Source organism: Salvelinus namaycush, chromosome 41, assembly GCF_016432855.1.
Source record: "Salvelinus namaycush isolate Seneca chromosome 41, SaNama_1.0, whole genome shotgun sequence".
Lineage (NCBI taxonomy): Eukaryota > Metazoa > Chordata > Actinopteri > Salmoniformes > Salmonidae > Salvelinus > Salvelinus namaycush.
This window is the reverse complement of record NC_052347.1, coordinates 2,799,042-2,816,294: the sequence shown is the minus strand read 5'-3', so window position 1 is coordinate 2,816,294 and position 17,253 is coordinate 2,799,042. Positions and strand designations below refer to the sequence as shown.

The 17,253-nt window shown below is 44.6% G+C and overlaps 1 protein-coding gene across 1 annotated transcript; it reads right to left on the bottom strand.

Moving 5' to 3' along the window:
• Nucleotides 1-15,845: 15,845 nt before the first annotated feature.
• On the bottom strand, nt 15,846-16,652 carry LOC120034097 (leucine-rich repeat-containing protein 3B-like). Its single transcript, XM_038980531.1, has one exon. It carries the CDS (start codon nt 16,650-16,652, stop codon nt 15,846-15,848), a length of 807 nt encoding a protein of 268 aa, XP_038836459.1.
• Between the last annotated feature and the right edge of the window lie 601 nt (nt 16,653-17,253).

Sequence of the window (17,253 nt, the reverse complement as noted above, 5' to 3'; positions counted from 1 at the left end):
CGGTAGGATAGTCAGTTTTACAAGGATATGTTTGGCAGCATGAGTGAAGGAGGCTTTGTTGTGAAATAGGAAGCCGATTCTAGATTTCATTTTGGATTGGAGATGCTTAATGTGAGTCTGGAAGGAGAGTTTACAGTCTAACCAGACAGCTAGGTATTTGTAGTTGCCCACATATTCTAAGTCAGAACCATCCAGAGTAGTGATGCTGGACGGGCGGGCAGGTGTGGGCAGCGATTGGTTGAAGAGCATGCATTTAGTTCTACTTGCATTTAAGAGCAGTTGGAGGCCATGGAAGGAGAGTTGCATGGCATTGAAGCTCGTCTGGAGGTTAGTTAGCACAGTGTCCAAAGAAGGGCCAGAAGTATACAGAATGGTGTCGTCTGCGTAGAGGTGGATCAGTGAATCACCAGCAGCAAGAGCGACATCATTGATGTATACAGAGAAAAGAGTCAGCCTGAGAATTGAACCCTGTGGCACCCCCATAAAGACTGCCAGAGGTACGGACAACAGGACCTTCAATTGTACACACTGAACTCTTTCTGAGAAGTAGTTGGTGAACCAGGCAAGGCAGTCATTTGAGAAACCAAGGCTGTTGAGTCTGACGATAATAATGTGGTGATTGACAGAGTCGAAAGCCTTAGCCATGTCGATGAATACAGCTGCACAGTATTGTATCTTATCGATAGCAGTTATGATATCGTTTAGGACCTTGAGCGTGGCTGAGGTGCACCCATGACCAGCTCGGAAACCAGATTGCATAGCGGAGAAGGTACGGTGGGATTCGAAATGGACGGTGATCTGTTAGTTAACCTGGCTTTCAAAGACCTTAGGATAGATATAGCAGTTTGGGTCTAGAGTGTCTCCCCCTTTGAAGAGGGGGATGACCGCGGCAGCTTTCCAATCTTTGGGGATCTCAGACAATACGAAAGAGAGGTTGAACAGGCTAGTAATAGGGGTTGCAACAATTTCGGCAGATAATTTTAGAAAGAAAGGGTCCAGATTGTCTAGCCCAGCTGATTTGTAGTGGTCCAGATTTTGCAGCTCTTTCAGAACATCAGCTATCTGGATTTGGGTGAAGGAGAAATGGGGGAGGCTTGGGCAAGTTGCTGTGGGGGGTGCAGGGCTGTTGACCGGGGTAGGGGTAGCAAGATGAAAGCATGGCCAGCCGTAGAAAAATGCTTATTGAAATTCTCAATTATCGTGGATTTATCGGTGGTGACAGTGTTTCCTAGCTTCAGTGCAGTGGGCAGCTGGGAGGAGGTGCTCTTATTCTCCATGGACTTTATAGTGTCCCAGAACTTTTTGGAGTTTGTGCTGCAGGATGCAAATTTCTGTTTGAAAAAGCTAGCCTTTGCTTTCCTAAATGCCTGTGTATATTGGTTCCTGACTTGCCTGAAAAGTTGCATATCGCGGGGGCTATTCGATGCTAATGCACTACACCACAGGATGTTTTTGTGCTGGTCAAGGGCAGTCAGGTCTGGAGTGAACCAAGGGCTATATCTGTTCCTGGTTCTACATTCATGGGGCATGCTTATTTAAGATGGTGAGGAAAGCACTTTTAAAGAATAACCAGGCATCCTCTACTGACGGAATGAGGTCAATATCCTTCCAGGATACCCGGGCCAGGTCGATTAGAAAGGCCTGCACACTGAAGTGTTTTAGGGAGCATTTGACAGCGATGAGGGATGGTAGTTTTACCGCAGACCCATTAGGGACACAGGCAATGAGGCTGTGATCACTGAGATCCTGATTGAAGACATCAGAGGTGTATTTGGAGGGCAGGTTGGTTAGAATTATATCTATGCGGGTGCCCGTGTTCCGGATTTGGGGTTGTACCTGATAGGTTCATTGATAATTTGTGTGAGGTTGAGGGCATCAAGCTTAGATTGTAGGATGGCTGGGGTGTTAAGCATGTCCCAGTTTAGGTCACCTAACAGCACGAGCTCTGAAGATATATGGGGGGCAATCAATTCACATATGGTGTCCAAGGCACAGCTGGGGGCAGAAGGTGGTCTATAGCAAGCGGCAACAGTGAGAGACTTGTTTCTGGAAAGGTGGATTTTTAAAAGTAGAAGCTCAAATTGTTTGGGCACAGACCTGGATAGTAAGACAGAACTTTGCAGGCTATCTCTGCAGTAGATTGCAACTCCGCCCCCTTTGGCAGTTTTATCTTGTCGGAAAATGTTATAGTTAGGGATGGAAATGTCAGTGTTTTTGGTGGTTTTCCTAAGCAAGGATTCAGACACGGCTAGGACATCTGGGTTGGCAGAGTGTACTAAAGCAGTGAATAAAACAAACTTAGGGAGGAGGCTTCTAATGTTAACATGCATGAAACCAAGGCTTTTACGGTTACAGAAGTCAACAAATGAGAGCGCCTGGGGAATGGGAGTGGAGCTAGGCACTGCAGGGCCTGGATTAACCTCTACATCACCAGAGGAACAGGGGAGGAGTAGGATAATGGTACGGCTAAAGGCTGTAAGAACTGGTCGTCTAGTACGTTCGGAACAGAGAGTAAAAGGAGCAGGTTTCTGGGCACGGTAGAATAGATTCAAGGCATAATGTACAGACAAAGGTATGGTAGGATGTGAATACAGTGGAGGTAAACCTAGGCATTGAGTGACGATGAGAGAAATATTGTGTCTAGAAACATAATTTAAACCAGGTGAGGTCACTGCATGTGTGGGAGGTGGAACTAAAGGGTTAGCTAAGGCGTATTGAGCAGGGCTAGAGGCTCTACAGTGAAATAAGGCAATAAATACTAACCAAAACAGCAATGGACAAGGCATATTGACTTTAGGGAGAGGCATGCATAGCCGAGTGATCATAGGGGTCCAGTGAGTAGCTCGGCGGGCTGGAGACACGGCGATTCAGACAGCTAGCGGGCCGGGGCTAGCAAGCTAGCAGAAAGGCCTTAGAGGGACGTCGTCACGGAAGAAGTCTGTTGTAGCCCCCTCGTGCTGTTACGTCAGCAGACCAGTCGTGATGGACCAGCAGGGCTCCTTGTGGTAAAAGGGCCATCCATCATTGAGGTACCTGGACGGCGAAGGGGGAAATGTCAAAATATGCGCAGCTATGAGCCACAATGGGGTCCTCCACCGCCATGCCACCCTTGGACCATACAACACTGCCCATCTCCTTAGTTTCCTGAACACCTTACATGACCATCTTTTTCAGCTAGAGCAGAGAGGACCAGGTGATCCTGAGCAGCAAATGTATGTTCTAATTTGGAACAACGTGAGTTTCCATTGGGCTGCTCAGGTCCGCAACTTGCTCCATAACCATCTCCCACAATATTAGGCCGTCATTGTAAAGTACGCCGTCATTGTAAATAAGAATTTGTTCTTAACTGACTTGCCTAGTTAAATAAAGATGAAATAAAATAAAAAATATTCCCCATTTCGCAACCCCATTGAGGAGTTGTTTTCAGCATGGCAGTGGAAGGTGTATGATCCCAAACCCCATGAACGTATGGCCCTTCTCCAGGCAATGGCCTGTGGTGACATTCCAGCAGAGTCCTGTCAGGAATGGATGCGTCATGCCAGAAGATATTTCCCCCGCTGTCTGGCCAAGGAGAATATCGCCTGTGATGTTAATGAAAAACTGTGGCTGGACTAAAACAACAGACATGACTGATTTTGTTTTCGCAATGGTTTCTTGACATATGATATGGATTTTACTGTATTTCTACAGTTTATCTATTCTGTACAATTTATCTAATAAGCAGTACAGAATAGGCCTACAGTGGGGCAAAAAAGTATTTAGTCAGCCACCAATTGTGCAAGTTCTCCCACTTAAAAAGATGAGAGAGGCCTGTAAATTTCATCATAGGTACACTTCAACTATGACAGACAAAATGAGAAAAGAAAATCCAGAAAATCACATTGTAGGATTTTTAATGAATTTATTTGCAAATTATGGTGGAAAATAAGTATTTGGTCAATAACAAAAGTTTATCTCAATACTTTGAGACCTATGATGAAAATTACAGGCCTCTCTCATCTTTTTAAGTGGGAGAACTTGCACAATTGGTGGCTGACTAAATACTTTTTTGCCCCACTGTATTTTTCTTCCTTTGCATATGCAAAATATATTTATTTTTCTTTTCTTATTTGAGTACACACAAACAATATACAATATAACAACATCTTAGTCTTTTCACTGAAATAGGTTCTGACAGTAGTGTTTTGAATATGTCCCATTAGTGTGATCTCGGTTGTCACTAAAATTCATTTGATGTGTGTGTGTGTCTCATTTGTATGCAGTTTCATTTTGAGCAGGGAGTACATGATTTTGATTGCTGTGTTTCATTTTGCAAGATGTGTGTGGGGTTTGGAGAAATTGGCTAACTGTTTTGTGTTTAGAGTTTTGAGTACCTGAGATGTAGTTTCAGAAAACTTGTCTAAACAGTAAAATAAGAAATGTGATATTTTGATACCCCGTGTTGTATTAAGGGTAAAAAATGACCCGCCACTGTATTCAACAGCAGAGAAAACCCCCTAAATGATATTTTTTCAACTTAAAATGTGATGGCTTTTCCGAGAGTGACCCCAACATTAGAAAAAGTGAAACATCACCTTAGGGTCATTTTTGACCCGGCAGTTATAAAATAATTTACACACCACAAGAACCACAACGACACACACACACACACACACACACACACACACACACACACACACACACACACACACACACACACACACACACACACACACACACACACACACACACACACACACACACACACACACACACACACACACGCTACTCAGCCAGAAGCTCCTGAAGAGGAAGATCACCATGTTTGGCACAGTTAGAAAGAACAAGCCTGAGCTCCTGAGCTCAAGAATGTGGTCCTCCTGAGCACACAGCACAAAATGGCTGAGATCAGTGATCGTGAGGACAGGAAGCCAGCCATCATTCTGGACCAACCACAACAAAGGAGGCGTGGACAACCTGGACAAGGTGATTGGAACTTACAGCTGCAGAAGGATAACTGCCCGCTGGCCCCTGGTCATCTTCCATAACATCATTGATGTGTCCTCATACAATGCCTTCGTGATATGGAACAAGATCAACCCTACCTGGATGCCTGATAAGCGGAACAAGAGGAGGGTGTTCCTGGAGCAGCTGGGAAAGGCACTTGTAACCCCACACATTCAAAGAAGGGAGCACCTCCCCCGCACAGCAGCCTCTGCAGCGCTTGTGAAAGCTGTTCAGGGAGCTGAATCTTGTCCTGATCCACCTGAGACTGTAGCTGGGGCAGGCAAGAGGAGGAGATGCCAATTCTGCCCCCCAAAGAAGGACTGTAAAACAAATACTATGTGCTGCACATGTGAGAAATATATCTGCATAGTCCATGCACACACACTTGTCTGTCCTACATGTGCTAATTAGAGTTGATTGATTTATGTTCTTCACGTTTTTGTTTTGTATCTATTATCTTATTTTATTCTTATTTATTGTTGTTGTTTATACACCTTGTGGGTGGTGGCAATGGTTAAAAAATGGGAGAAGACTAGTATTTTGTCGATGAATTCCTCATTTTACAGTATATAAGAATATATCACCATGTTGCCAAAAAAGTTCAAGACTGTTATTGTTTCTCTTCAATAAAATGCATTTAAAACTACTTTCTGCACATGTCTGCTACTTTCTTAAGTGCTGTCTCTTGCAAAAAAATAATGTTTAAACCTATGCAGTACCATTAGCAATGATAATAATAAACCTCTACTTCAGTAAAGAAAACAATTATGACAAGTGTGTTGTAATAAAAATGAGTGGTGTCCTATGATTGAAATGCAGTCTTTCTACATTGCGAAAAGTGACAGGTTGTTTCTTCATGCAAAATAGATCTGGGGTTTAAAATTCAATGAAGCTGCTTTTAGGGGTTTAGGGGTTTAGTGAAGGCGGTTCATTTTTGACCCTTAGGACAAGGGGAGTATACAGAATGTTAAGACTACGCAAGGGTGAAGTATATTTTAGCAATTACATTTACTTTTGATACTTAAGTATATTTACAACCAAATACTTTTTTACTTTTACTGAAGTAGTATTTTAATCGGTGACTTTCACTTTTACTTAAATCATTTTCTATTAAGGTATCTTTACTTTTACTCGAGTACGATAATTAGGTACTTTTTCCACCACTGGCGGTATCCAGGTTGTCATACCTTCATACCGACTTTGTGCCATACCGGCACTGAACAAACCCCACTGAGCCTTTGTAATTCAAATCGCTCCACAAAAGCCGCGGCCCTTGCAGAGCAAGGGGCAACACTACTAATAGGTTTCAGAGCAAGTGACGTAACTGATTGAAACGCTACTAGCGCGTACCCGCTAACTAGCTAGCCATTTCACATCCGTTACACTCACCCCCCTTTCAACCTCCTCCTTTTCCGCAGCAACCAGTGATCCGGGTCAACAGCATCAATGTAACAGTATAACTTTTAAACCGTCCCCTCACCCCGACACGGGCGCGAACCAGGGACCTTCTGCACACATCAACAACGGTCGCCCACGAAGCATCGTTACCCATCGCGCCACAAAGGCCGCGGCTCTTGCAGAGCAAGGGGCAACACTACTAATAGGTTTCAGAGCAAGTGACGTAACTGATTGAAACGCTACTAGCGCGTACCCGCTAACTAGCTAGCCATTTCACATCCGTTACACTCACCCCCCTTTCAACCTCCTCCTTTTCCGCAGCAACCAGTGATCCGGGTCAACAGCATCAATGTAACAGTAATAACTTTAAACCGTCCCCTCGCCCCGACACGGGCGCGAACCAGGGACCCTCTGCACACATCAACAACTGACACCCACGAAGCGTCGTTACCCATCGCTCCACAAAAGCCACGGCCCTTGCAGAGCAAGGGGAAACCCTACTTCAGGTCTCAGAGCAAGTGACGTAACTGATTGAAATGCTACTAGCGCGTACCCGCTAACTATCTAGCCATTTCACATCCGTTACACTCACCCCCCTTTCGACCTCCTCCTTTTCCGCAGCAACCAGTGATCCGGGTCAACAGCATCAATGTAACAGTATAACTTTAAACCGTCCCCTCGCCCCGACACGGGCGCGAACCAGAGACCTTCTGCACACATCAACAACGGTCGCCCACGAAGCATCGTTACCCATCGCTCCACAAAGGCCACGGCCCTTGCAGAGCAAGGGGCAACACTACTAATAGGTTTCAGAGCAAGTGACGTAACTGATTGAAACGCTACTAGCGCGTACCCGCTAACTAGCTAGCCATTTCACATCCGTTACATATATATGTATATTTATTTTAAATGTGAATCACGTTTTTATTTGGCGTACCCCTACGCCATTGCGCGTATACCCCAGTTTGGAAATACCTGTTCTAACGTATTGCACAAGTTGACTGCAGGTATTTACTTAAAAAGTATCTACAAATGTCACGCCCTGACCGTAGAGAGCATTTTATGTCTCTATTTTGGTTTGGTCAGGGTGTGATTTGGGTGGGCAGTCTATGTTCTATGTTCTATGATTTTCTATTTCTATGTGTTTGGCCAGGTGTGGTTCTCAATCAGAGGCAGCTGTCTATCGTTGTCTCTGATTGAGAACCATACTTAGGTAGCTTTTTTCCACCTGTTTGTTGTGGGTAGTTGTTTCCTGTTTTGTGTTGTGTCACAATGAACAATGAACCCAAGCATACTTCCAAAGTTGTGTCAAAATGGCTTAAGGACAACAAAGTCAATGTATTGGAGTGGCCATCACAAAGCCCTGACCTCAATCCTATAGAACATTTGTGGGCAGAACTGAAAAAGCATGTGCGAGCAAGGAGGCCTACAAACCTGACTCAGTTACACCAGCACTGTCAGGAGGAATGGGCCAAAATTCGCCTAACTTATTGTGGGAAGCTTGTGGAAGGCTACCCGAAACGTTTGACCCAAGTTAAACAATTTAAAGGCAATGCTATCAAATACAAATTGAGTGTATGTTAACTTCTGACCCACTGGGAATGTGATGAAAGAAATAAAAGCTGAAATAAATCATTCTATTATTCTGACATTTCACATTCTTAAAATAAAGTGGTGATCCTAACTGACCTAAAACAGGGCATTTTTACTAGGATTAAATGTCAGGAATTGTGAAACTGAGTTTAAATGTATTTGGCTAAGGTGTATGTAAACTTCCGACTTCAACTGTATATATAAAAATTATGTGGACACCCCTTCAAATGAGTAGGTTTGATTATTTCAGCCATGCAATATCCATAGACAAACATTTGCACTAGAATGGCCTTACTGAAGAGCTCAGTGAATTTCAACATAGCACCGTCATGGGATGCCACCTTCCAGTTTGTCAAATTTCCTACTAGTGCTGTTTTTTAAATCTTTCTTTAACTAGGCAAGTCAGTTAAGAACAAATTCTTATTTTCAATGACAGCCTAGTGGGTTAACTGCCTTGTTCAGCGGCAGAATAATAGATTTTTACCTTGTCAGCTCGGGGATTCAATCTTGCAACCTTCCGGTTACTAGTCCTACGCTCTAACCACTAGGCTACCTGCCGCCCCTAGTTTTATGAAGTGGAAACGTCTAAGAGCAACAACGGCTCAGCCGCGAAGTGGGTTTGGCTGATGCCAGGAGAACGCTACCTGCTCGAATGCATAGTGCTAACTGTAAAGTTTGGTGGAGGAAGAATAATGGTCTGGGGCTGTTTTTCATGGTTCGGTCTAGGCCCCTTAGTTCCAGTGAAGGGAAATCTTAACGCTACAGCATACAATTACATTATAAACGATTATGTGCTTCAAACTTTGTGGCAACAATTTGGGGAAGGCCCTTTCCTGTTTCAGAATGACAATGCCCCCATGCACAAAGCGAGGTCCATACAGAAATGGTTTGTCGAGATCAGTGTGGAAGAACTTGACTAGCCTACACAGAACCCTGACCTCAAGCCCGTCGAACACCTTTGCGAGCCCGGCCTAATCGCCCAACATCAGTGTCCGACCTCACCAATGTTCTTGTGGCTGAATGGAAGCAAGCCCCCGCAGCAATGTTCCAACATCTAGTGGAATGCCTTCCCAGAAGAGTGGAGGCTGTTATAGCAGCAAAGGGGCGACCATCTCCATATTAATGCCCATGATTTTGGAATGTGATGTTTGACAAGCAGGTGTCCACATACTTTTGGTAATGTAGTGTATGTGCGTGTATCCTGTGTGTGTAGAATAGCAATGTCACCACAATGTGTAACGAACATGAAATGTACAAGTGAAATACTGTTGTCTCAATTGTATGTGCAATGAGCTACAATGTTCTAAATCAAGAAAAAGTTTGCTCAAGGAATATTAATGAGACTTGAAGGAAAAATACGTTATTTTTATGAATTTATTCATACTATTTCATCCTTCCATAAGATATAGTCCCGACACAGAACTACGGTTGCTACCTAGGCCGGCTGGTCGTTCGTTCTATCGGTTTGATTGCCAGAGACGCAACCCAGCCATTCAGTCTTTTTGTTCTGTATCTATGGATGCGACTCAGTCGTTCAATGTTCCATTGCCAAACTGGCTGGCAACATTCGTATCCCTTGCTTGTTAGCTAGCCAACTACAGCTAACTTACAGTCACGTCAAAAAATGCAGCCAGAATAACAACAGTAGCTGCATTTGCATTAGTTTAAGCTGTTTTCTAGTGACATTTATTTGGATACATCCAAAGCAATGAGCTAATGAGGCGCGATTTCACCTGGCATTGAAAATGTGCTCTCTCTTCAGGACACTATTGTCCAGCGGATTTAGCCAACATCACAGCTAACACAATCACTTCAAACTGAAGCTGGAAATCTGCATTTAGTTTCTTTTGACCTTCTTTCAATTGATATATCCTTGTATATATCCATAAAAATGATGCTCATTCATGATTTCGACTGGCTGAGAAACGCTGCCTGCCTGTCTGTCTCATCCCGACTCGTTCAATACTATGTGACAGGTGTGGAGATCGAATTTTAATATTGAAACAATGTTGCAAATGTTGGAGAGACAAACAGCAAGGTTTATACAAATCTCCGCTGTTGAAAATGTTAGTCTAAAAGAAATGTGAGATAATGTCTAGATGCTTTTTTATGGTGGAGATCAAGTTTATAAATTGCCTGCCTGGGCTGATGAGACAGTGGATTGCACAGTCAGATGGAACAGAGTAAATAGGCATTTTAATGTCATAGATTTAGCCGGTGGTAATTTGTGGATTATTAACTTGATGTTTCAAGCCCTTAATGCTGATTGGCTGACAGCCATGGTTTATCAGACCGTATACCACGGGTATGACAAACATTTATTTTGACTTCTCTAATTATGTTGGTAACCAGTTTATAATACCAATAAGGCACCTTGGGGGTTTGTGGTATATGGCCAATATACCATGGCTAAGGGCTGTATCCAGGCACTCCACATTGCTTAGTTCTTAAGAACAGCCCTGAGCCGTGGTATATTGGCCATATACCACACCCACTCGGGCCTTATTGCTTAAAAAGACACTGGCTGGAATGCGGTTTTAACCAATTAGCATTCAGGATTAGACCCACCCGTTGTATAATAGAGCACAAACACGTGCACATACAGTTATCATTCAAGTCGTCATTCTACAAAGGCAGGACCACCTTGCAGCAGCCCATCCTGACACCTGACATACACCTGATCCAGAGCAGGCCAGAGAAGCAGGGAGTTGGTGGAGACAGAGCATGCTCCATTAGATTGGATGGATGTGTGACACCCTATCCGGAGTGGCCTGTGTCTCATTACCTGATGGGGTAATGCTCCCCCCTCTACAAATGTGACATTTAGATCAACTGTAACTCTATGAAGAGAACAATAACAACGTATTAACACATTGTCAGTCAACATGTGCACATTTGGTATTTGAGATGATTTTGGTACAATACATCCAGCATTAATGGAACAAAGTTGCCAATTCTTACTACATTACCACTGAGGTGGTGTTTTCTTTTTGACATTGCAATGATGAAATAAAATAAAATTGTATTTGTCACGTGCGCTGAATACAACAGGTGTAGTAGACCTTACAGTGAAACGCTTACTTACAAGCCCTTAACCAAAAATGCAGTTTTAAGAAAAATACCCCCCAAAATTTGACAAATAATTCAAGAGCAGCAGTAAAATAACAATAGCGAGGCCATATACAGGTGGTACCTGTACAGACTCAATGTGCGGGGCACCGGTTAGTCGAGGTAATTGAGGTAAGATGTACATGTAGGTAGAGTTATTAAAGTGACTATTAAAGTGACTAAAGTGTAGCAGCAACATAAAAGGGGGGGGGGGGGGGGGGGGACAATCCAAATAGTCTGAGTAGCCATTTGATTAGTAGCCATTTGATTATCAGGAGTCTTATGGCTTGGGGGTAGAAGCTGTTTAGAAGCCTCTTGTACCTGGAGACTTTGACAATTTTTAGGGCCTTCTTCTGAAACCGCCTGGTATAGAGGTCCTGGATGGCGGGAAGCTTGGCCCCAGTGATATACTGGGCCGTACGCACTACCATCTGTAGTGCCTTGCGGTCGGAGGCCGAGCAGTTTCCATACCAGGCAGTGATGCATCCAATCATGATGCTCTCGATGGTGCAGCTGTAGAACCTTTTGAGGATCTATGCCAAATCTTTTACAGTCTCCTGAGGGGGAATATCCAATTGGCAGCAGTTACGGTCCTGGCGACCTGGTCAGCGTGCGCTGCGCCCGGCCCGCCACAGGAGTCACTAGTGCGCGATGAGACAAGGATATCCCTGCCGGCCAAACCCTCCCTAACCCGGACGACGCTGGGCCAATCGTCCTGGACCTCTCGGTCACGGCCGGCTGCGACAGAGCCTGGGCTCGAACCCAGAATCTCTGGTGGCACAGCTAGCACTGCAATGCAGTGCCTTAGACCACTGTGCCACCCGGGAGGCCCCATCCTGCCACTTTCACAAAAAAGCAAAATGCGGCAAGTACACAAATTATAATTTTAAAAGTATGTGGAACCAAAATTAAATCCCCAATTAAATATTCAGCTGCCTCGGGTGAAATTAGAATTGAACTGCTAAGTGGCTGGCTGGCCCTACACCACACTATCTATCAAAGAGGATGGAACGCCACAGTCTGGAACAGCAGCTACCACAGTGTGTGGGAAGTGTGGACCAAGCTCATTATTACACAGACCTGTCATTATACCAGCACGCACAAAACCTAGGAGCTGTAGCCTTGAATCTGCCCTTCTACCATGCAGTAACTACAACGTTCTGTCTAAATGAAAGGGTGAGAGAGAGAGAGAGAGAGAGAGAGAGAGAGAGAGAGAGAGAGAGAGAGAGAGAGAGAGAGAGAGAGAGAGAGAGAGGTCAGAGTGCTCATCCATTCAGTAAGTGTAGGTGGACAGAATAGATTATGGGAGGCCTCAGCCAAGGCTGGGTGTTAACCTTGATTCCGTTTTTCACAGACTCGCTCCTTCTTGGTTGGCTAGGCAACAATGTAAGTATAGCATCCATCTGGGTTAAAGCACGGCATTGGTGATGTGGGGACAAAGAGGACTCGCTTACCAGCTGGAGTGGGTTTTGTTCTGCAGGCGGCTGCCAAGCTCCCAGTGGTGACTCTGCCCCAGGCAAGGTTACCCATTTAGATGGTGGGTACACACACAGACGCACGCACGCACGCACACACACACACACACACACACACACACACACACACACACACACACACACACACACACACACACACACACACACACACACACACACACACACACACACACACAGCAGCCCCACTGACTGCACCACACTAGCTAGCCAGTGGGAGAATCAAACAAGGAGCTAGCCAGTGAGATAACATCTGAATGCATCTGAAGAAATAGATATGGAGCATGGAGACCCTTTACAACACCCACAGAGACAGTTCCTTTCAGAGAATTATATATATATATATTTTTTTCAAATCTTATCTTTGATGCACTATAACATCATACACAGCTGGAGATTGAAATTGGAAGCAATTAGTGGACTTGATTGCAGAGGTGAAATCAAGCAAACACAAGACAATTTAGGAAATGAGGGAGACAGAGAACAACAGTCCTGAGATCTAATCAGGAGCCTCAAACCAACGCTTCGTTCTCTCTGCTGCGTATTCTCTTCCTTTCGTAAACAATGGAGCGAGTGTGGCATTGCAGAAGTAATCAGTGAAACTCCAAAGCTCATTCAGGGAGATGGACTGAGAGGACTTGTTCCCTCCACCTGCAATTAACCAGCTGACACATGGGGAGGAGAGAGCTTAGTAACTCTGACAGGGTTGGATATGAGCTCAGAAGCAGTGTGTGTGTGTGTGTGTGTGTGTTCCTATACCCATCTTCTACTTTCAGCAGTATGACTCAATGAGTCCTCAATTCTTATTTAAACAACAATACTTTCCATTTGACTACAGTAGGTCTAAACACAAGACAATAAGCCACTTTACATCAAATCGAAAGCAGTCAGGGAATGTCTCGATTTCCCAGAGGACACGGCATTTAAAAATGAAGGGGAGAGATTTGCGTTTCCTTCTCCTGAGAGAAAGCCCTCGCACTTACTACAGAGTGTAACTGAGGAGCAGAGCAATGAGTCTGGTTTCAGAGTGACAGTGGTGTCTGAGAACAGGGATGTTCTCAGACACCTGGACACTGTTTGAATGTCACCTATCAAGTCTGCCTTACATCCAGGAGAGAGAGTGAGTGTGTTTAATAACGTTCAGCTACGAGGAGAGCTCAGACTAACCATACGATAGTGTTTAGCTGTAGGCTATACACTCTTTTATAAACTGGGTGGTTTGATCCCTAAATGCTGATTGGTTGAAAGCGGTGGTATATCAGACCATATATGGGTATGACAAAACATTTATTTTTACTGCTTTAATCACGTTGTAACCAGTTTATAATAGCAATGAGGCACCTCGGGGTTTGTGATATATGGCCAATATACCACGGCTAAGGGCTGTGTCTTGGCACTCTGCGTTGCGTCGTGCATAAGAACAGCCCTTACCCGTGGTATATTGGCCATATACCCCCCAATGTGGCTTATTGCTTACATAGCACCCATGTACAGACATTCTCCTATTACAATGTGTATGGAAATGTGACTGAGTCCATTTGTCCATGCAAATAAAACACATGCTAATGAGGGCAATGTGTCCGTGTCTGGTACGACTCATGACTGACATTTTTAAGATCGAACAGGCTATACTGTATAATTATGTGAACTATATTTATTTGTGCGTGCGTGTGCGTGTGCATGATTGACCCTCAGGTTTCAGCATCAGATTGGTGGTGTGTAGGTCACCGTGGCCATTAGAGCTCAGCTGCAATTTCCACGATGACAGATAAATGCAAGGGAGAGAGAGAGAGAGAGAGAGAGAGAGAGAAAGGTTACCCCCATTTTCCTATCCTCCAAGAATGAGCACTTAAGACAGACAAAAAGCGGACAGACTGTGGCTAGATACTGTACCACGGTCAAGGGGCAGGGTTTTAATAGTTCCAGTAGGATAGGAAAACACCATTCTGTATTTATTCCCATTACGTCATGACGGGGGAGGCCAGGGGCGATCCCATCGGCAGGCCCAGTTTCCAAACGTTGAGCATGGGTCAAATCTATCATTTTTATTTCAGCCTGAGGGTGTGGAGTTTTACTGTGTGCATTGTGGCTGTCATGTGTGTGTGTGACAGAAGTTATATTCAGTGCAGTCTGTCCCTAAAGCAGATTCATAGTTCTAAAAGACATACCTGTTAGTGTGATCAAAATAATTCATGAGGCTTGGAGGAAATTGAAATAAGACTTCAGACAGTGAACTCATTTAAAACATTTTTTTTTTTTTACAATTACTTGTTGGACCCACTGATTGAAGTTGCGCAATTCATATTTCTAAACTTCTTTTGCCATCGTGCACTACGGTCTGTCAAATATCATGATTCAATATAATGAACACATTGTTCATTTCAAATAAATGAAAAAGGTGATATGTTCAGGCGGTCTTTGTGTGAAATGAAATATTACATGCAATACAACTGTGAATAAATATGGTATTGTGTCCAAAATTAAAATGAAGGAGCATTTCATGATTTTATTCTTTCCGGTACAATGTTTGATGATTACATGGGGTTCTCATCCAGAACATAAAGATCCAACATTCAATGAGTACAGCTGCTGGAAGAACAATGCAGTCTCTGTTATACTGCCAAGCACAGTATTATTACTAATATGGGGACATTTTATGACATCGTGCATTCCTGAATAACAACAAAACGGTGCCCTCAGCAGTCCATTGTGAAATAGTTATGCATTTGACAATCTTTCAATACCTCGTTGGAATTAAATCATTTTCAAATACAGAGTATCTTACATAAAGACAGACTGATTTGCAAATACATTTAGAATATTCACAAATGTATGTGTAAAATAATTCCTTAATCCGTATAACAAACAGCTATGTGAAAATAAAGAGTCTAATGTAATGACAATTCATCAAAGAGTGTGAATTTGTTTGAATGAAATGTTACCGTGAGGTATTGCGTTTCCAATGGATTACTGGTGAAAACCTGTACAGTACAGTAGTATCCCGGTCTATTTCCAAGTTTACGCATTTCCTTTTTTGATCCGTTTGAGGTGTTTGGCTGTTATTTCCTGTGTCTCTACCTGACCTAGGTAAATATATGTCAAATACTTTCGAATACTACAGGTGCGCTTGATTTAGCTTACCTACTACATAAGAATTGTCCCAAAAGTGCAAACTCTACCTCCTTGCACAGCAATCAAGCTAAATCAAGCACAGAATTTGAAAGTACCTGACAAAATGCATTTGACCCAGGTCTGGTAATTTACTTCTCACACCACTGTGCTGAGTTTAGAGGACTCCTCTGGCCTGTCCAGTTTGCTGGGAAGGGACTTGAGGTACTCTAGGTGTCTCCGTGTGTCCTCCTGGTTGTGCCTGACATAATACACCAGGTAGGAGATGACCATGGCGAACCAGCCGAACATGGTCACCAGCATGGCCACGTCCGTGGTCCTCTTGAGCCCTGCGCACAGGTCCAGGTCGGCCGCCACCATGATGAAGGGCACCCCTGTATCGACGCCGACGTCCTTGGGCTCCGAAGTGTGGCACACCACGCCAGCCAGTGATACCGGTTCCAGATCCAGCCGGGGCATAGCCACCTGGAGGCGGCAGTCACAGTGCCAGGGGTTGTGGGTGAGGTTGGCCTGGGCCCTCAGGCCCCCCAGGACCTCTGGCTCCAGGGTGGTCAGTCTGTTAGAGGACAGGTCCAGGCTCCTGAGAGAGGGGACCAGACCCCGGAAGGCCCCCGGCTCCATCTGAGTTAGTTCATTGTGGGAGAGGTCCAGCTCGTTGAGTAAAGGAAGCCCTGCAAAGGCGTCGGCGGGGATGGTGGTGAGGAGGTTACCGTCCAGGTAAAGTCGGCGAGTGTCATTGGGCAGGTCATGCGGCACCTCCGCCAGGTGCATGTTGCTGCAGCGCACCACCCTCCCGCCGTCGGCCATCTCGGAGCAGTAGCAGCTCTCGGAGCAGCCGGTGTTCGCCCTGTGGAGGCCCGCGGTGGTGGCGCCGAGCGCCAGGCTGTGCAGCAACAGGCATGCCACCAAGGAGTGGCACAGCAGCCATTCTGCCAGCAGCGGCATGGTGGGATACAGGCATACCCTCCTGGAAGGACACAGCCCCTGGACCATCAGCCAAGACAACCCTGCATAGGTCACAGCTTCACCAACCAGCCGGCCTGAGAGACAATGAGGAAAAATGTCAGAGCAAAAATAATGAAGAAAAGGAACGAGGACAACAAGTGATTGCAAATGACACTAATATCAGTGTGGCAGAAGCAACACAGAACCATCTCTGTGTGAGTAGTTTTTAGCCCACTTTGATCCTGACTGGGCTAATTGTAATGAATTGGCACTTGTGACATGACGAACAGAAAATGACAAAACACAGCTGTAGTGTAGAGGAGGAGTGGGATAGAGATCAGCGACGCCGTCATCCGTGCGTACAGAGGACAGATAATGTGCTTCCTGCCAGTGCTGTGATGGAACTCTCATTGATTGGCATGTTTTCTCTCTCTTGTCCCACTTCAACATTGCCGTGGAGTGACTTTGCATTACCATAATCCTGCTCTGATTAAGTGTAACTAGGGAGACAGACGCTCAAAATATATATGGTCATGGTTATTTTAGATTGAATCCATTAGAGGCTGACAGTACTTTGCAGAGTGAATATCTCTGAAACTCA